The sequence below is a fragment of the Rhea pennata genome, chromosome 7 (assembly GCF_028389875.1).
Source record: "Rhea pennata isolate bPtePen1 chromosome 7, bPtePen1.pri, whole genome shotgun sequence".
Taxonomy (NCBI): Eukaryota; Metazoa; Chordata; class Aves; order Rheiformes; family Rheidae; genus Rhea; species Rhea pennata.
In genome coordinates, this window is record NC_084669.1 from 22529773 (window position 1) to 22551228 (window position 21456).

General features: G+C 38.0%; 1 protein-coding gene across 2 annotated transcripts in view; it reads left to right on the forward strand.

Annotated features, from left to right (window-relative positions):
• The window catches only part of TM9SF3 (transmembrane 9 superfamily member 3), a 56897-nt gene that overhangs the window by 32067 nt on the left and 3374 nt on the right, over positions 1-21456 (forward strand). For both annotated transcript variants that reach the window (XM_062580327.1, XM_062580329.1), the window contains exons 8-14: positions 2565-2659; positions 4665-4795; positions 13443-13582; positions 15131-15199; positions 15294-15440; positions 15861-15944; positions 16083-16159. In XM_062580327.1, coding sequence (XP_062436311.1) covers positions 2565-2659; positions 4665-4795; positions 13443-13582; positions 15131-15199; positions 15294-15440; positions 15861-15944; positions 16083-16159 — 743 coding nt within the window. The remainder of the gene's footprint in view (positions 1-2564; positions 2660-4664; positions 4796-13442; positions 13583-15130; positions 15200-15293; positions 15441-15860; positions 15945-16082; positions 16160-21456) is intronic.

Consider the following 21456-nt stretch of genomic DNA (forward strand, 5'->3'; position numbering starts at 1 on the left):
ACCATGTGACTGTCTCCTTATAAACTTGCATTTTTTTATTCCTTACTTTTTACATGATATATTAAGAAATTGTGGTTTGTTTTTCTGCAGTATTGCTGGTGGATTATATGGGAAATAAAGAAGTGTTAAAAGGGCACAGATTTCACTCCTGGTTTCATGTGGAGTGACGAGATCTTGCCGTTTCTGACCTCCTCCCCCACTCCCCCGCTCCCATGTTGTAAAGACTGCAGTGTGAGTTTAGTGTGCTGTGAATAGTCCTGCTTACTGCTTGCAATACATTTAAGTCAAGTTTATCTATGTGTTTTCTCAGAATTGGGAACTTTACCTTCTTTGGAATAAACACTTCCCAGCAGGTGTTGCACTAAAACCTCCAGCAGTAGTTGGGCTGTGTAGCCCTGACTGGAGAGAATTAATTTGAAACAAACAAACAGTATTCTAGTTTAAACTTAACCCACCACTCACAGTTCACCCTGTTCTATTCCTTACCTTTTATCTATTTTTGAGGCTTTGGTGTTCTGGAGGAAAGATGAGCTTCCTCTATTTTTGTAGTGACCATGTTTTGGATACCATAACAAATAACTGTACAAGGGCTTAGTTCCAAGCAATGACTAAAATGCCAAATCTGTGTTCTGTTTTCACTTTCCCTTGTGTATACTGTAATTCTGGAATTTAGCAGATTGCAGTACTCGTGGCATGCCACTAGAGGAAGCTCTTGCTTTTGAATTCAACTGTCTTGTAATTCAGTGACTCTAAAAACCCACTCGGTGGTACCAGTATTGTGGTATATTTTCACTTGTCATGTGGCATTGTTTCCCTCCTTCTTCCCTTCAATTTTTTACATTTCTGGAGAGACTTATGTACATGTTTTTAATTGGACAGCATATTGGCCCTTTAAGGTATGGACTGAAATTATTTCAGAATGTTTGCATGCTATAGTGCAGCTATAAATTAGTAACAGCAATTCTAAAGTATGTCAGAACAGGGGTTTTGAAATGTGTGCTGTGGCCTTTATTGCAATAGAACTTTATATTACTCTCAAATTGAGTTTAATCCTGGGTATGCAACTGAGCAGTTGACCAAATCTTATATGGAAAATTCTTATGTTGAGGCAAGTAGAAGGTGAGTGAAGAAGGTTGTAACCCAGAATTATCAGTCTTTGCCCGTCAGTGTTCTTCAGTCCTGTAAAACTCTTACAGACCACAGGGCTGACATCAAATAAAAGTCTCTCAGTGACATTTGATCATGGAAGCTATTAATTTATTCATGTTGGGTTGTGTTTTGAGAACATTTCCCATTAGAACATTTGGAACATAAATGAGTAAACTTGAGAATAAGACATCTTGAGATCATTTCAAATTAGTATCTGCTGGTCATGTTACAAATAACGTGCATCACTTCAGACACTGTGTAGTTTTGTAGATTTTTAATCCATGCTTCTAAATTGGCTCAAATGAAGAAGGTGATTAAAGTTTGATTTCTGTCTAACAAGTGGCTCTCTAAAATGGAAATATTGCTTATTTTTAATAAACAAATGTTAGCACACTGATAGTTCAGTGTGTGTGACCAACAGACACATTTGCTCAATTCAGGCCTTTTGGTGGTAGAAGTCAGTTGTACCAAAGGCGACTGCTTTAAACAGGGCAGACATCCGGTGTTTGTCCATCAAAAGCCAAAATACCAAGAGTCCAGAATCACTCGGAATATCTCCAGGTAAATGATTTAGAGTTCAGCAAACTGGCTGAAATCCTTATATTGCTTACAGCTACAGAAGAGTCAATTGTATTGAAGGGGAGGTGGGAAAACATCTCTGTTCATGAGCAACATTTGTATCTTGCCATTCTTAGGTATGGATTAAAAATGTATTTTGGGATGGCTTTTATGATTTAAAATTATTAGCTCTGCCTAAAATTTTCAGAAAATACTACAAGATGAATGCTCCAGCATTTAATGAAGTGATAATTTTAAAATGACCAACTCTTACGGTTTGACTCTTCCACCCTGATTTATAGCTTTGTTACAGCAACTACAGTGTCTGAATCAGGTTTTCTAATCTACTGTAAGAGGAACAAATACTTTCATTTTAAAAGTTAATATCTGAGACATGGCAGAAACATCATTCACAATCTTAGTATGTTTTTCTTAATATTGGCCTCTGTGTTTACCCAAGAATACCATTTATCTGCAATAGTTGAGTCTTATGCTTAATGTGTTTCAGTTAAATAGTTCAGTTCTTACACAGGGTACACACATGCAAATATCAGAATATTTTGGTCAGAGGTGATATCTTGTGTTTATATTCAGCAGAATTAAGTACACATTAGGAAAGAATGTATTATGTCAGAACTCTTTTGTTTTTTCTTCCCCTCCAGATCAAATTAGATTTGGAATAAAAACAATTCTCATTCTTGTATAGACTTCAAAATTTAAACGTGCAGTGTCTCTTTAATTTTTACATTAGCTAGAATTATTAAATAAGTGCTGCTAACTTTGCACATTTTACTGTGATTTTTTGCTTTTATGCTGTTTGCTTTTCTATTTCACTTACAAAAAATCACTTTTTCTAGGAGAGGATCAATGCTTAGTACAGCTATATTTGTTTATGCTGCAACATCCCCAGTGAATGGATATTTTGGAGGAAGCCTTTATGCTAGACAAGGAGGTAAATCGTTTTCATGTTTCAGTATTTTAATTGTATTGTTAAGTGGAAAAGTTACGTTTTTCTCATCTGCACTACTGTAGAAGTGTCCTCATGAAGTTAGGGCATCCAGATAGAATTCATTAAATTTTTAACGAATGTAAAATATGTTGAGTATATTTAACCATCCTGTTATTTCCTCTTTGATATTGGCTGCATTTTCTAACTGAAGGTAGCTGAAGTCTTTGGTTAATTTAAAAATAATAAGAACTAAAGAGCTATTAACAGGTGTATCCTTAAGAATTGCATGTTATACTCTTGTGTACAGTTATGTGTGTCTGATGACATCCAGAGGGTCTAATAGACTCTCCTTGTTCTGTAGAATATGCTGTTAACAGTTCATGTCCTCTGCTCCGGATGATTCCCACATAGTCCTCCCCTACAGGGATTTGTGGGGGTTATGTTTGACAGCACTGAAAGAAAGGGTCTGCAGGACCTACTAAGCCATTAATCATGGATAGAGAAAACTGTTCATAGAATCTTTTTCTCAGAGAAGTTTATTCTGCTTTTCGTTGTGCTCTCTGCTTTGTACTTAAACAGAAAATGAGCATCAGTAGAGAACAGAAGCCCAATAAAATGGGCATGATGTATTTGGACAGGCTGTCTTCAAGTGCTCTCTACAGTGCCTCTGAATTATAACCAGTTACATCCTTGCAGTTCCACGAGCTTCATCTATCCCCTATACTGCAATAAGGGAGTAATCGGCATTTGTTACTTTCTGCAGTACTTCAAGAAAATTAGTTCCAGTGAGGTTGCAAAAGGAAATTTGTATCTGTTTAGCAAGAAATATTGATTAGAGTTCAGTCTCCATGGCAGAGTCTGGAGGTCAGGTGTCTCTTTTTTTGTGGCTTGTGTATCAACCCATGTGAAGTGATTTGTAGAAATGGAGATCTAGGTAATTTGGAGTTACTGGTCTAAAAATGTTGTACCACTTCAGTGGGCCTTGCTATATAGTTAAGCCAATTTTGCATTTTGTCTGCAGATCAAACATGCAGGAAGCCCTGAATTGCTGCTTATGTGGCTCATGGTGAAAAATCATATATCATAGTCTTTGAAACATGTGCTGGGTTTTCTGCCTCTTTTCTACTTAGCGTGTATTACAGCTGCATCTACATTATATTTAAATAAGTACAGTATTTAAGAGCTTAGAAAGTCAAGGTAATGCAGGTAGTAAAACACTTAAGTTACTGCCTGAGTGTTTTTTTTTTTTGGTGGTGTGTTTTTGTCTTTTTGCTGTGGTGGTGGTGGTTTTTTTTTTTTTTTTTTTTCTTGGTTGGTTTGGGGTTTTTTAGCTCCTTAGGGAGCTGTAGACATAATAACTACTGACAAATGAAATGTTGCTGTTGTCCTTACTGTCCGAGTTTTGGAAATCATTTTCCTTCTTCCTTTTCTGTTGTTTATTAAAAACTGTGATATTGTGCTTTATACATCAATAGCCATTTTCTTAAAGCTTCCTAAAGGTATGAGCCAGTTTAGTTTGGTCATGGTAACTGGGAGCAAGTGCTGCTTGAATGCAGCTGTGGTGCTGAGCTGGCCCGGGGAGGAGTGCAGAGCTCTCGCACAGTGCTGCCGTGGTAATGGGCTGTGAGCAGGCTCTGCACAGAGCTCACTCTGGTACCTCTGTCAGTGCTAATCTGCAGCCTAGGTACGTGCTCATGTTTCATACCTTTCTCCTTCATCAGCTAGTCAGCATATGCTGTTGCTTGGGCCAGAACCTGCTCACACTATATCCCCTTTCCTTGTCTTCTCCTCTGGCCAAATAAATTGGCTTAATGTCCTGCATCCTGTGAATTTCTAGGAGCCAAATAAAACTCTTAATTGACTCTTGTATGTATGTAATATGTTCTTACTCATCTTTTCGCTTTTTGGGGGAAAAGAAACCAAACACAAATTCTGGAGAACTTGCTGGTAACTTCTGAAAAAAATACAGCATATCTTATCAATTCTCTTGGAATGTCCTTTCTTACAGGAAGGCGATGGATAAAGCAGATGTTCATTGGGGCTTTCCTTATTCCAGCAATGGTGTGTGGCACTGCCTTCTTCATTAACTTCATTGCCATCTATTATCACGCTTCAAGAGCTATACCCTTTGGAACAATGGTGAGTCATTTTAACAGAGAATTTAAACAGCATTGCAGACACAAGAAAACTATCTTTTAATCTAAATACAATTGTGACTCATAGCTTCAGCTTCCTAGTTAGAGAATTATTCTGGTGGGATTTTCAGGTGCTGTAAGAAAGATTTGTTTTACTCAAAATAAACAACAGCTGCTGGAGGCCAACAACAGTCTTCTCTCTTCTCAAAATGGCATTTCTGCTGTGTATTCAAGTCTCGTGTTATAACAACTTTAAGAATAAAATAGGAAGTTTGCAACTTTACTTCTCTTCTGAATTGCCAATGCAAACTGATTATAAGCTAAAATACAGAAGCAGTCCAACTGAAAGCCACTTCCAGATCATTGCAATTAAGCAGTAAAAATTAAAATTAACAAAATCAGCTAACAGTGTAAGATGAGAAGTCTTGAGCAGTCCTGGCTTTAAGAAAGGGAATCGCTCTTTTCACATTCTGAAGTGATGTTTAGTGTCCGGATATAGTCTACTGTCTATGTTTTAACTATGTCACTTGAAAAATGCTGGTTGGATTACTTCCTTATTTAATCAGGATGACTTTTCCTGTATCTCTTGGCTCTTGTTAGAATTTTGTTTGCTCTCCTGGCCCCTGCAAGTAAGCTGAAGGAAATAATTGCTTGGCCCTTGGATAAAGCTTCTGTTTGACCGTAAGAGAGAGAATTTTGTGAGAGCAGAATTTTTTTGAAAAGTATATGGTGGAACTGCCTTTTCTGTGATTATTATTCAGTAGCACTACTAACTTAAGTGAGAGATTGATTGCATAAAGGCAGGCTTGTTTTTTCTGCAATACCTGTAATAAATCTTGAGATTTATTACACTTTTGTAGCCCCCTCTATTTGCATGCTGGTTTTTATGACATGCTAAATCATTTAGTCTCTTCAGAGATGCTTGAGAAGTCTTGTATTTCTGCTTAGTTTAAATCTACTACAAAATGAATGTTGGTGTCAAAACATCTGTCTTACGAGTTCTAATATTAGAGATACAATCAAAATCAGTATGTGACTGAAAATGCTTAAAAACTCATTGTAAAAGAATGAATGTTGTAGAAATCACAGAAGATAATAAAGAAATCACTTGATATGTATGTTGCTGATTGTAGTCACTTCCCTATTAGTAGTATTTTCGGTGCTCGTCTAAATACCACTTTTTACATTGAATTAGTCATTCATTATAAGACTGCTAAATATAGTATCAAGTCTAACATGTTTATAAACTGTTCACTTAATTTTTCTAGTTCTCATCTTCAAGAAGTTAGACAGAAATTCAAACTTTGACTATGTCTATATTAATCAGTCTTTGCCCAAGAGGAATATTGTATTGGTTTTTCTTTCCTAGGCTAGTGACCATACATAATACTTTTGGAAGGGTTTACAACATTAGTCTCTGACATGTATAAAGATGCTCTGTTTTACTGCAGAGCAAGCACTTACGATATCAGATTTCTATCTTGTACTCTCATGTGGAGTTCAGGAATGCTGATGGACTTTCACCTGTATTGAAATTTGTCTTGTAATTCTGTTCAACTAATTTGTATTTTAAGATCCTGGAAACATATGTACAAAAGCAAATGAGCGTATAAATCTTGAGGGGTCACTTAACAGGATGTTAGGATTCCTTATTCACAGTGATTTTAATGATTTCAAAGTTTTCTGAATGTGTTTGAATCATCATGACTGTAGTAATAAACTTTGAGTGGAGTTAGCAGACTTGTAGGAGCAGGTTGTGGATAGGAAACTTCACTGGAATAGTCAGCACTTTAATGAATTCTAGTCAACTAATGAAGCTGGTTTATAGAAAGAAATGAAATTTGTTTGGAATTTAAGCATGTTGTGCTTAATGTCCCTGGGAATTCCTCTGTGTAGAAGTGCCTCTTTGTGTTTATCCACCCTTGTTTCCAATGTGGAGAAGCCTCCAGAATTGTCTAGTGCAGACTTGCTGCTACTTTCTTGGGGAAATAAAATCTCTGCTATCCAAAATGCTAGAACTCAGAGATGACTTCCTTTACCCTGGGATATCTGAAAACACTCTCCTTGATTTAAAATGCTAGCAAGAATTATCACCTCTTCTTGAGCCATGTAAATCTGGAAAAAGCAGAAACTGAGTTGCTGAAAAGAATCGCTGAGCAGAAAGGTTGCTAAGAGACTATGCTTAAATATGGCATCTGTAATTTGCCCCATTCGCGTACCCACTCTCCAGTGAACCACTAGGCACAGTCTCCCTTCTGTGTCTTCATTCTTCCCTCCAGAGAGGTTTTCTATTGAAATTGAGAAGGGCAAAGTCACAGGGAAGACATCCAAACTAACATACAGCAGCTGCACCTTTGATCTACCTGGCATGTGCTCTTCAGCACTGGGTGTTTAAATGCTCAAACTGATTGGGCCTTTCAGGACGCTCATACACCTCGCTCTCATTTCAGTCTGATTTGAATTTCAAAGCTTCTTTCAGCTTGTCCATCTCATTGCGGATGTCTGGGATCTCACTGTAGCTGTGGCAGCAGGGACAGGGAAGATAATTTAGTTTGTATCTGAAATTATTCTTCAGCCTTGAGGTTCTGCCTTTACCCCTTTTGGGTTTACATGCAAGCCCTCTGCTTACAATGTGACAAACATTATGTAGCAAAATACATGGTAAGCCTGAACAAAGGCTTAATATCTTTCCCGGGATATCTTTCAACTGCCCTTCCCTTCAAAATGTAATAAAGAATGTGTCAGATTTTATTCAAATATAAGAGCTTTTAAAACTTAATGGTTTAAACCTTTCAACTAGAGTGCTTAATTTTCCCTAAGCATGTGAAGGAGATAGGAAAGTCTGGTTTCCCCATCATTTCTTCATCTTCACAGAAATGCAGTGGGTGCTGTTTGATTCTTTACTCTTTTGGAGCCCAATTTTTTGTTAAGAGTTCTTTATTTATTATGTCTTATTACTGGTGAACATAGTTTTTCTGAAGGTGTAGTACATGTTGGCTTACCTTTTGCCATTTTAAGTCAGACTTTTCAGTATACTTACCTATTATGCTTCTTTTGTATTGAATTTGAATTATAAGCAGTAAATGGAGCGTGGAACAGTTGTTATAAAAAGAATTTCAGATGGTGGCAAGTAAAGTGAGCTGGCTGCACACCTTCAGAGGGAGTGTTGTAGAGGTTCTATGCAAAAAATGCGTAGACAGTAATGCAGTATTTCTGTAGAGTAGAGCACAACTTGAATTTAAAGAGACCATCTTAGTTCTGGTATTTTACAGTTTATGACTGCTTATGTTGATCTGTGCATAGTACATACCTTAAGGATTTCCATTAAGACTTACCTTAGTATGACTAATATTTTATTCTAATTGCAGAATCTAAGCAGCTTGTATTAAACTGCTTAGAACATGCCATTTCTGTTTTGTTTGAACTAGTGAATTCTTGTGTAGCTAAGACTTCCAGTGTGTGTTTTTAGTGATTTCATTAAATAGTGTTATGCACCTCTAATTTCTCTTGAGATCAAGACCTTAGTGTTTGCATCCATTATACCTTGTCTAAGTTAGAAAAAAGTGGTGTTCGCACCAAGAGATAGCTTAATCCAGACTGCAGCTATCCCCAATGGCTGCAATTTGACAGGAGCATGGGCTACCGCTGAAAAAGGTAGCTGCACAGGCTTTCATGCAGCGAGCTGGATCAGGAAATGATCTAGCTGAAGTATACCTGGCCAAGAAAGAAAACAAGCTATATACTTTCAGCAGAATGCTTTCTTTGCTTGCTTGAAAGCGACTAAGACCTTTATCAAAAAAGACTTGCTTATCCAGAAGTAGACAGAGTTGAACACTTCTAGCTAAATTTTCAGCAGTTCAATTTGCTTCTCAAAGCAGCACTATAGATTGGCAATTTAATTGTAACAGCATAAATAACACTTTATTTTGAAGCCTTGTGTTGTTTTCTTCTGTGTGATGTTTGAACAGATTAAGTGTATGAAGTAAGTGTATGAAGTTGTTTCACTGTACAGTTTCGATAACCTATATTGGAGAGCTTCATGCTGTCTGCAAGTGCAGTTTTGGTAGCTGACAGGAAAGATCAAACTTCTACTGCTTTGACAGTTAGTTTTTATTGCATTTCTCCCTTGTGCATTAAGTAGTCAAGGCACTGCAGCCTGCCAGTAGCTGTTTAATATTAGATATACTCATAAAAATTTTAATTATCAGCTTTGAATGACGTTTAATATACAGTTGTCAGAAAATGTGAAACAGGTCGTGGTAGAACATAGTTTATATCCCTCGTAACAATGTTTCCTTTCAAATAAGGAAAACTGTGTTTTGCGTGTTCAGTCAAGGGCAATAGAATATTCTTTCCTCCTCAAAAAAAGGATTAGTAAGAATGAAAGCTTGATGGCATAGATCGTCTGTCCTGTGATAACTGAAACTTCTGAAGTAAATCAGATGTTCATGTGTAAATGTGATATTTCAGAATATTGTAATGTGTACTGTATAGTATTGGTTCTGGAGAGTGTTTGCATGATGGAAAATTGGGTTTGCAGATGTAGGTTTGCCTAGGTTTTCTTATATTTGGGTTGTCTAAAGTGGTAGTTAAAACTGTTCTCTGTATTTTTTGGCAAGGTGATGTTACAATAATAATTCTCTTACAAGGCTTGTTAGGACCTAATTCTGATGTCTGCACTGGTCATGTAGAAGCTGTTATTGTTCAGATGATACTGCAGTCTCAGGCAGCTTTTTTTGAGTATGTTACTGGCAACCTCTAAGTGGAGTCCTGAGAAGTGTCTGATGCCATCTTAGAGCTCCGGTGCAAGGGCAGAGCACAAGTCTGTTGATCCTGTCTTCATTTCCTCTCACCATCTGTGATGGTGATATGGAGGCCAGTATGTGCCTGAGCTATTTCTTTTACTGTGTAATGTCATTCTTTGAAACCTGTAGGCAAAAATCTCTCAACTTGATTTCTTTTAATTAAAACGTGTGCCACAGTGTCCTGTGTTTGCTTTAGACTGAAGGTTTAAATATTGCCCAACCTGTATCATCATTGTGATTACCCCTGCAACTTGTGACAAGAGGTGATACCTGTTCAGTTTGGGAGGAAATGGTGTCTTCTGCTCAGATCCTTTGCTTTAAAGACAATATAGTAGGAATAACATGGTGCACAAGCTAGAAGAGCCGGTTACTTCCACTTTGCATCCAGAGAAAACTGTTACTGCCAAGAATGGAAAAAAATAATTTTCAGCATGCCTCAGTTTGAACAAGCAGACTTGCTTGGGGCCAGGCAGTAAGTTGAGAGCAGAGAAGAGAGGACACTGTTGACGTCAACGCATTGTGTGCCCATTCTAACCTGCACCAGTCACGTTGCTCAGCCTCCCGAGAGTGCTCGGCTATCCCAGAGGGCAGAACGTTCATGGTTCTCAGCTTGGAGAGCGTATCAGAGTCGGGTGGAAGCGGGAGGCATTCCCAAGTCTGCAGTATGGTCTGTTCTTGCTCATTTTGGAGGGCTTCTCTTTGCACTGCAAAAATCATCTCAGATATTTGTAGACTCTTGAATGGCTTCAGGAAAAAGAGGAAAATGCATTCCTCTTCCAGCTGCCCTTGGAACATAACATTAAGACGAGTGGCATGTTGTTTAACAATGTGTTGCCTTTATCTAATGTTACTTACTAGATTTTACCTAACATTCTAGTGGTTCTGGCTGAGAACAGTTTATTTTTTTAGCCAGATGGTTAAAATAGTTAACAATCTTACAGCATTGTCAGTCATGGCTTGGCTGATCTGATAATGAAACCACAAGTGTGCAGGTTTTCTGACGGGTGCTAGTGACAGGCGTACTGGGAACAAGTTGGCAGTACTTACTGAGGATGTTATTCAGGAATCTTGGTCTGCCTCAGCATATTTTATACAGATACACATTTTAGAATTCAAAGCTGTTGATGGGTCAGCCTCCCAGACGACACAACAGCTATGCTCTGCAGAAACAAGTGAGACCTACTCCTTTCCTGCCTGATTTAAAGCCGTTCATCTCTGTGTTTGATGTCACTAGGGTGAGGTGATATTCCCTGCCTTTACCTGCCTTTTTTATCATCTAGGAGTTTGCTTTTTAATCAGTAAGTAGCACTGGATGGTCCTTGTGTGGTTCATTGTCTGAGGTCATATCCCCTCCATGAGGATTTTCCATGATGGACTTATTTTGTAAGGTAGACAGTTAGGAAATTAGAGATTTTGGTTCCAGGTGAGCTCAGACTGAGGCTGTTGTTAAGACACTTCCTTTTTGCAGTAAAGCAGTGGATTCGCTATCAGTCTGCCTAGTCTGAGGTAATTTCTGAGATGAAGAAATGAAGCCAGAAACATCGTGATAACACTGCACTGTAACAGTTTCATGTGGATGAGTAACAGGGATGCCCTTTCACACTGCCTATATTTGATCTCGCCATTTCAGCCAGCTTTGAAACCTGCCTGCAAGAGCCTGACTGAAATTGTGGACAGAGATGGCCCATGGCACCCAGAAATCCTTGTGCAGTTAGGAAACAGCCCCAATAAAGCAAGCTGTTCTTCCAAATAGAAATGACTTTCAGTGTGGTCAGGCCCCAAATTCTTTTGATTCTGTCCAGGCCATGATTCTTGAATGTTTTTTTACCCACTGCACCTTAAACAAGCTGTGACTTCTTGATCTAGAACTGCTTAAATTTGTTGAGGACTGTTTTGATTTATTTGCCTTCATAGTAGTGCTTTTTATCATGTCCTGTGATGTTGAAGGATTTTAAAACGGTTTTAATAAATGTGGGACTCAAAATGCTGCTGTTTGTTTCAGAATATTTTTGGCATTTTGCTCTGAAAATTCTTACCTGCTTATTCTTTTATTCAAGTTGAGCAGTTTTCAAGAGCAAAGTCGCTGAACCTGCATCCATTAAGTGAGAGTGAAATAGTTGTACACTTCCTTTGACAATCATTCTTGGGTGACCTCGAAGTCCTGCCTAAACCACTCTGCTTGCTTACCAGTGTTTTTTGCTGTACTGTAAGATAGATGGTGATACTAAATGTGTAGTGAACTCTGCTTTATTAGTGCTGTCAGATGTAAAAACTACTTAGTGTTGTCCTATTTACAACTGAAGCTTCAAGTTCTAGTGGCTTATGATATTAATGCTTAATTAACCTCCTCTTAAAGAACTATAAAGCAATTTGGACAGTGCTTCTGCTTGTTGCTCATATGCTTAGTATATCTCTCCTGTGAAGAAGTATCAACGTTACTCCATCCAACTTCAGGCAACATTTTTCATCCACATCTGACCCAACCAATAATGGTGTGCAAGTCAATAGACTCACTTTTGTCAGATGTTGCCTTAAACTGGTGAAATCAACTTAATGCTAGATTTGTATCAAGTTAATGTAGTGCAACTCCTTTTCCTGTGAAGCCCAGGGGTTCTCGCTTGTCAGCTGCCTGCAGTAGGTTTCCATAGAGATAATGTATATGAAGAGCCTTCATTTATCATGGAGTGACTGTTTTCTATACGTGTCAGTGTGGTCCTCTCTCCCTGGTATGGGATTAATCTGCGGCTGTGGGTAGCATGTATCATGATGGGATACAAGAAGAGTGTGGCAGCTTTGTCCTTGCTCAGGAGGTGCAGGGGCAAGGCATGAGGCAACAGTACCCTTTAAAAGGCTGTTTTTCATATATTTGCATAGGGAGGTTCACACCCTCAATATTCAGAGGAAACTATGGTTATTGCATTACTAGAAACAGTTCTATCTTTAATTATCAGTATCAAAAATGTATCAAGCTATGTAATGCTCATTCATTTTTGTTGAAGAGAGAATATCTTACTAAATACTTACAATTTCCTGTTTTGGAAGATAAGAATGTGTTGCCTTCTGTGAACAGCGAAAGTAGTGTTACGTGCATGTATTACATGAAAGATGATTCACAGCAACGTTTTCTGGAGGGTGCTCCATTAAAGAGAGCTAGAATACGGGCTGGGTTTGGCTGCAGTGTGCATAAACCTAATCTGTATGTTTAGATGGGGTTATTGTGCTTGTAAACCGAGTATCTGTACATACCTATTTGTGTCTTTGGCATCTGTGTTCTTAATTACCCGGTTTGTGGGTAGTGGAGAAACTTAAGCCCAAAATTTTGATTTGTAGCATTCTGACATGGCTTCAAATTCTTGTTTGGACTTTTTTTGGGGGGTGATATTTTTGTATGTAATGAGCTAACAGCTAGAAGTTAATTCCAAGGGATAACACACTGTGCAAAACTTGAAGAGAAACTGTCAAAATCCTCTCTAATGAAACAACATGAAGAATTCCATTTCATGTTTTTGTAATATATTGAGTATAGTGGTTAGAAGAAAACAGTAAAAAAAAAAAAAAAAAAAAAAAAATCCTCACCCAAACCAAAAAAAAACTGGGATATTTCTGTTCCCTGATGCAAGAAAATGCTCTGTCCTATACTAAAACTTTTCCCTAATATTTATTAGAAGTTTCTCAGGAAATAAATACTACTTTTGATAAAGTAGGTGCTGCAGGTAAAGGTATTGTCTAGTGCGTCGTAATGAGGAGTATGGTTCTGCGATGATAACAACTGAGCACTAATATATATGGGGTGGGTTGGTCGTATCCTTTTCTGTCTCCTCATCCCTGATTTTTTTTAATTTACAGGTGGCAGTGTGCTGTATTTGCTTCTTTGTTATTCTTCCATTGAATCTGGTTGGCACGATTCTTGGCCGAAATCTGTCAGGGCAGCCTAATTTTCCATGTCGTGTCAATGCAGTTCCTCGCCCCATACCGGAGAAAAAATGGTAAAGACAAGTGCACGTAAACTACATGTATTTGCTTCAGGACATTTAAAATGACTTTTAAGGTGTAATCACTAAAAGTTTTTCTGGAATAACTTTTAATGTTTAGATTCAGATTTGTCTAGAAGAATGCCTCTACTGAAGTTTTCTTAGTACAATTTTTCTCTTGAATAAAAATACCAAGCACAATTAATGGTTAATAATTGTAGCAGCTTTTATAGTCCTGGATCGCTAATTTACATTTGGCCTGAATTGCTGTTCAGTCCCTTATGTAAAAGGGATGGGCCCAACCCAGTTCCTATATGGCTATCTTGAAATTAAACCTCTCCTCTTTAGTTAGTGTCTCTGACAGATTTAGGATTGAACATGCCTTGGAGGCAGAACTGTTCTGCTTGATGGTTTCCAAGTTCAGGCTGAGGCACATTTGCAGGGTGATAGTGGGCAGACATTTGCAGTCCTGTTCCCTGTTTTGCACCTTTTTGGATGGCACAAAGCCAGGTACACAGTTTGCATTGTGAATAAGCGTTAATTATTTTTGAAGTGAATGTATATGGATGCCTAGCCTAAGTAGGCTTCGCTTTTTGGAGTATCACAAATGCAATCACTTTTTCCTATTTCATTCTGAGATGGAAGCAGCAAGCTATGGAAATAATATCCTCAGAGGATTTTTTTTTAATAGATTTTTCTTGCCTTCCCTGTTCAGAGGAATGGAACAGATGGGGTAAAGGGGGCACTGAGAGATGTATACTTGCAATATCCAGGAAGTGCAGTACACTTACTCTGTTGTTAGTGGCAGGTTGTGCAGCTGAGAAGCTAGGATTTGATTTATAGTGTGGCCTGTATTGTGGGAAACTGATGCTTTTTGCTGGATCAGGATGACAGAGGAAAAGAAATAAGATACTTTTCAAGAAGATGAAATTACACGCTATCAACTTAGACAAGTCTCCCTATAAATAATTAAAGAAGCTGCAAATTAAATCATTGCTAGCTAGATTCAGTATCATTGCAAGTACTACAAAGAGGTCACCTTTAGTAAGTAACAGTATCATCTACAGGTAACTGAGTAATAATTTTTGACCGTGTGCTCATCACGCGCTGGCTCAATATAGCATTAAAAATATACAGTGATTCTTAATTATATGACCATTATCCTTTTAAAAATTTTCTTTGAAGTATTAGATGTGTGGCCATCAACAGCATTGAGTTTTCAGTGACCTCATTCGAGGCTGGTGGATGTTAAGGGATTTTGATTGTTAGTCCTTTTTTGACAAGAAGGATTACTTCTGTAACCTTTAATGCTGGTTAGAACCATAACCTTATTTCTGGAAATGGATGTAAACTTATGTTTTGTTTTGGGTTCCCCAAGAATAACTTTTTCTCACCATACGCATGACATCTTTGGGGGAATTTTCTTTCTAACATGCTGATAAGAGACAAAAATTCTCGTTAGCATGCCTTTTAAATATATTCTTGCAGTTGTTTTTTGTCTTAAACATATGTTTATAAATGAAAAAATAAAACTGTCCCTAAACAAACCTTAATATCTTTCAGGTTCATGGAACCAGCTGTTATTGTTTGCCTAGGTGGCATCCTCCCCTTTGGATCAATTTTTATTGAGATGTGAGTCTGTCAGCTATTAGTGCAGTTGATTCAAACTGCTAGTAATTTGAGTCTTATTGCAATATCATCTGCATATTTTGTTTATTCTCTTCAGGTATTTCATTTTTACTTCATTCTGGGCTTACAAGATCTACTATGTTTATGGCTTTATGATGTTGGTTCTGGTTATCCTCTGCATTGTGACAGTTTGCGTGACTATCGTTTGTACATATTTCCTGCTAAATGCAGAGGATTACAGGTGGTAAGTATTGTATTTTTTGCACAGTTGACCAGAACAGGAGTGTTTTCTATGAAAATACTGATTCTTCAGTCTAAATGGGTCTTGCAAAGTGTCCCGTGTCTAGGTCTCAGCTCTGAGGAGTAAAAGAAGGCAGAACTTGATTATTCATGCCTGCTTCTTGGATTCTTTCTGTGCAGGAGCTATGCATGTGCCTATGTACATATTTAAAAGTCAGTGCTCACAGGAATATCGGGAAGGTTCATTATTTGATATCAGTGATAGCTGCTGCCTTAGAAGCTTTTGTCATTTGAAGCAGACTATGTGTAGATTTTGTCAAATTTAAATAAGTGTATAGAATCAGTACGCTTCTCAAGGCAGATATTTTAGCCTGTTGTGCATCTGTTGTGGTTAGATGTGTAATGGATGTGTGTTTACTTCCAGGCAATGGACAAGCTTTCTTTCTGCTGCGTCAACTGCGATATATGTTTACATGTACTCCTTTTACTACTACTTTTTCAAGACAAAGTAAGTGGTAGTTTTCATGCTTGACTATCAGATTACTATAATGCCAAAGAAGTTTGTTTTTAGCGTGCTTTAGAATGTAGAATAATTCATATTGAGGAAGAATGGGAAATAACCTGGCAATTTTTTTTTTCCCTCCAGGATGTATGGCTTGTTTCAAACATCATTTTACTTTGGTTATATGGCAGTATTTAGTACAGCTTTGGGGATTATGTGTGGTAAGTTTCAAATATATTGAAAATTTGCTGTCAGAATTGATTAGACTGTCACGTTTCTGATTTTAGTTCTGTGGTGTTGGTAGGGAGTATGTATGTGTATCAGATCTGCCAAACAAACCTTACAATCTTTGAAAATAATCTTACAGCTCTCTTGTTATATTTGGCTCATATTACTAGCATAGGAGGTTTCTATGGATTATTTCTTCAGATAGGAAATAATTTTTATGTATTGTGCCAAGAATTTCAGCCTCAGTGTTGGGTCAGAATACAGTAACAGATGTATTTTCAACACACCAAATTCTGCAAAATAAATAGAAGTTAAGCTGATTCCACGTTAATGTTTTAATGTGCAGTTTTTACCATTGTCCCAGTACAAAACACTCATTAAGGCATCAGTGGTACCCCATCCTGACGATGCTACCATCTGTGTCTTGTGGCGTATGTATATGAAGGTGACCAGTACAGAAAGAACTGAAACTTTGGGATAGTGTTTGAGAAATAAGTGTTGAAATACTCACAGATGAGGAGAGAACAGATGTGCTTTTTTGTCAGCTGGGTTTCATTGCTTGTTAAGATGTTATCTTGACAAATGTTTAAAGGAAAAAAAAAAAAAAGTACTTTCTATAAAGGCCATCTGATGAAGTCAGGTGCACTTGTCCACCTGTTAGCCTTATTTTAATCCTTCACTTTGACTTCCAGAAAACGTATGATTCTTCTGCACTTTCATATGATGTACTTTGCTTTTTAGGTGTGATCCTTATTTCACACCTTTCTTGTCAGTGAATGAATAGTCCTGTAGACTATAACAGAAGGCTTTCTGTGAGTTAAAGATTTGAGACCCATGATGCCTTGTAGGACTGGACTTTTTGTAAAGTGTGGATTTCTTGATATCCCAAGAAGGTAATTTCACAATGCTTCATAAAAAGGAGAGAAAATCATTCCTAACTGCTGAGTACCTGTTTCTTTTCTCCCTCATGAAGTCTAATTTTGTCTCATCAAGTTCTTGGCACATTGCAAGACTTCCCTGCTGTTCTGGAAGTCTCGCAGCCATTTTTTTCCCTTAATAGGCTTATACTTTTCAACTTTAAATCTCTTCTTTTAAAGTGTTCGGGCTGGTATTGATTAAAATGTCTGTGATGCAGAAGCCAAGCTTGCCCACCAGTTTCTGTAATTAAAATATTTTTTAAAACATTGAAAACTGAGATTGTCAAATGTTTTCCTGTCACAATGAGGCATTACGTGATGGAACATTAGAGCAAGCTCTAAACTTTTCAGAATCAGAAAATACTTGTTTTATGTGTTAAATTGTATTCCTACAGCCCTATTGAGATTTTTTTTGTGTTTAAGTGTGTGTGTGTTGGAAAAGGAGCATGGAGATTCCTTCTTACTGAGGACTCCTATTTTCAGCATGTTGAGAGGGGGAGGTGGAAATTCCCTGTCAGAAAGCATTTGTCCGAGGAACTGGCTGCCATTGAAGGCTAACAAAGACATTTGTGTTAGAGAATTGTGCAACGTGCATGCTACTGACTGTACATTTCCTGTGAAAAGTGTGTGCTTTCAATGCTCATGCATATGGGTATGTTTGGTAACACACAGTTGAGTACCAGATGAACTAGCTGGGATTCAGAGCAGCCACAGGGAAAATATGTGTAGGCTGGTATTATCTAGCTCTGTTTTAGTGCTCCTGACTAGACTTAATGAACTCAAATCCCGTATTGGTGGGATGCTTTAATCCGCAAAGTCTGCTGCCCTCTGCAGAGCATCTGATATCTGGGGCAGGACAGTAGGGAGCCCATGAGAACTTGCAAATCTTCTGAGCTCCTCATGCTTCCCTCTTAGTGACAGAGAAGGATAAACCTTACTTCCCAGCTTAGTAGATGGCATAAGGGCTAGGTGGTAAGGTGCCCTCCTGCAATGCCATATTTCCACATCCAGATAAATACTATAAGTATGACTGAAGGTATTTTTGGGAGGTCTCTGTTTGGTGGTGGTGGGTTTTTTCTTTTTGGGGCAGATGCTTACAAAACCATATCTGTAATGAGTGTTAATTGGTTTGAGGTAAGAGAAAAGAATCAGTATTTTACTGTTTAGTGGCTACTCTGCCTGGCTATTTGGATTCTTTTGAATTTTGTTTATTTAAAGGCTTGTTGTTCTGCTGAGATACGCTTACCACCTATTCAGCTAAACTAGTATGGGACAGAACCTAGTTAAATGCCTCATGAGGTGATACTTAAAAAAAATCATTTTCTTTATCATGACTTTATCATTTCTTTTATCATGAGCCAACTCAGGAGGATGTTCTTCAGTTGTTGTTGTTCTCTCTCTCTCTCTCTCTCTCTTTCTTCTTATGTTTTATTCAATACCTGCAAAGTAATCTTGAAGTTTTACCCCTGCCTTGGGTACTGCCATTAGTGGTCTTTCATGGATAAGGCTGACATGATTCAGAAAGGGGCCATGATTTGTTTATGTGATTGAGAGCTGTGTTCTGTTGTGACTGCTACTCTCTGCTCCTCCTCCCCCTCTTTTCCCCAATTCCCTCTTGTGCACCTATCATCTAGGTCCAAATGAAACACAGTTAGGGCTTTGTTTTCCTAGATCTCTGTGATATCTGGCATTGCATCACTAGAGAAACCTTCAAAAAAAAAATTTTTTCTGGAATGCACCTGAGTCAAGTGACTAAAACGGGTGTTTGATCTGATGGCATTGCCTGCTTTGTACAGCCAAGGCACTATGCCTCTTAAGGCATGAGTTCAGTGACTTTATTTGAGTCACTTATTACATAAGGTAGAAGATGAGGTACTTGGCAGGTGGCAGAAAAAGCTGTTGATGCTCCTGTTTGAGCTCATGATTCCCTTCTCTGCACATGCTCAGTCTGTGAGGAAGTTTTACTAGTCTCTCCTGAAACTACCAGTTCTTCTCTCTACTGTATCCCTAGCACATTTACTGCTTGCAATTAACAACCTGGTCTGCATGTGTGCTGTGTTCATTTTAATCAGATTTACTTTGTCTGAGCTAGTAGTATAACTGCTTTGTCTTCTGCCAGTGGAATGGTTATCATGACATTTAGACTGCTTGAAATGCTGTGCCACAAAGGCTAACTCCATAGGCCTTTTACTGTTTTAATGGCATTGGACTGATACATCAGGTTTGAGTGCAGGTTACACATGAATGTTTCTCTTAAGATCTAAAAAATAGAACTGCATGTGAAATTAATAGCTGGGCTTATGAATTATCTGAGCAATTTTCAGAATTTAAAGAACTCCCTGGGTTCTGAGTAAATCTTGAGCATTGATGCGACTTGCCTTTCCACAGACATATAGATTTCATGCATCATGTAGATATGCAAGGTCTTAATTTGGAAAATCCTGCCAAATTTTTCCTTTTGGGTGGTTGGTTGTACTATAAGGCAGACCCTCCCTACCACAGGAAAGTCAAATTTCCATGGAAAATAAAAGGTGTTACTATTCACAGATAAAAGGTTTTATTCTCCACCTGTTTGCTAGGATGGACTTTGGAGACACTGTTTTGTGACCAGGTACTTGCTCAGGACAATTCTGCTTACTAAAGAAAGACTGTTAAATAGCTGCTACGGTATGCCATTTAAGTTTGATGGATGCAATCACTGTTCTTATTGCCTTCATGCTTGGTATTAATGTATCCATACTATGCTTAGATGTAGCAATATAGAAAAGGTATACACATTCCCTTCCTTTAAGAAGACTCACTACTTAAAGCAGTATTTTATCATATTTTAACAAAACTCTTTTGCTACTTCTAGTATGATGCTAGTGTTAATCATGGTTCATAGCAAATCCATCCAGATCACATAGAATATGGGATACAGCCGTGCTGCCTCTCCCTGCAGAGGCTGCAGAATCTCACATACTTGGAGGCAGACTCCAGTGGAACTGGCCACTGTGTCCCACAAAGTGTATTTGGCTCCTTTTATAACTAGTTTTAAAAAGCCTACTGTCAACTGTTTGTTCCGAGTAAGATTTAAAGTTGCCAGCAGATGAATGGGAAGAGTACAAATTTTGAGGTTACCTGACTGTCCTTGTGAAAGCAGCTTGCTGTGTTTTATGTGAACATGCAGACTGGAGTAGTGATGGACACCATTCTTTCTCTTCCTTTAGTGAAAAACTTTATGTGTATCCATCATCTATTCCCATTGCCATTATGCCTCTATCAGAAGCCAAGCTTGTGACCTAGATGAATATTTTGTAGAAGAGAAAAATACTCTGTAACTCTTATTCCATATGGATACATAGTCATCTTTTTCTTCTGAAGCTTTTGCTTTTCTAGGTGTCTCAATTCCAGGCACTCTGATATTATTTTGTGTTTCTAGCATCGCTTTTCCCCTTATCCTCCTAATTCTTTGTCCCTGAGCTGCTTCTGCACAGTAACAGAAGTGCAATCTTTTTGTTTAGAGTAGAATTAGTCTTTCATACAGTTTTTGGTTAGTAAGGATTCATTCAGTGGATGCAGAGATGATGCTGAGATTTCTAAAAGGGAGGATAAAACTTTCTACTTTTATGAGAAAGAAAGCTTTTGTTGAATTTTCTTAATGATGGTTAGGCTTTTATATCTAACTCATCTTGGGCGAGTCTGGTGCATCCAGGGTCACTTTACCAAAAATGTTGCTTCGTGCTTCTTCCTGGAATTTTCTGCATTGCTCCAGGGAAACAAAAATCTCTATTGAGTCTGTTCTTTACTGAACATTCACACGTTTGGTGTTAAGAGTTCTCTTCATCTGTAGTGAATTACAGGCCCCGGCTTCTCTATCCTCTTCTTTCAGTATTTTACGATGTGTTATTGTAGCTGTCTGAGAGCAGTTCTCTCTACTTCTTGCTTAGTTTTCAATTTCATTTCTAATCTGAGAGTTAGCCAAACTGACTTCCAGAAGGCTAGTTTAGTCTTACTTTGCTTGCAAGCCATGAAAAACACACAATAGGGTATTTCATGTGGATATCATGAGATAACACCGTTCACTCAGCCTGGCGAACCTGAGCTGCTGAGTTTGACCAGGTAAGTTGCTGAATCCCTGTCTGACAGAGTTCTTGTTCTCTCTTGGTTCTGCGCTTTCATCTTTCCAGATGTCTGTAGACCTGCAGTATTTTAGAGTTTATGCTAAACTGTTGCCCCTATCAAAAACCCAGTGACCTTTTTTATTACTGCTGTGACAATACATACTCTGCTCATGACTGACTAATTTGAAAACCACAGGTTGCAATTTTCTTTAACTACTAACTGCTACTAGTTTAATCTTTTTGTACAGACCTCCTTGGAGTTTAAAACTC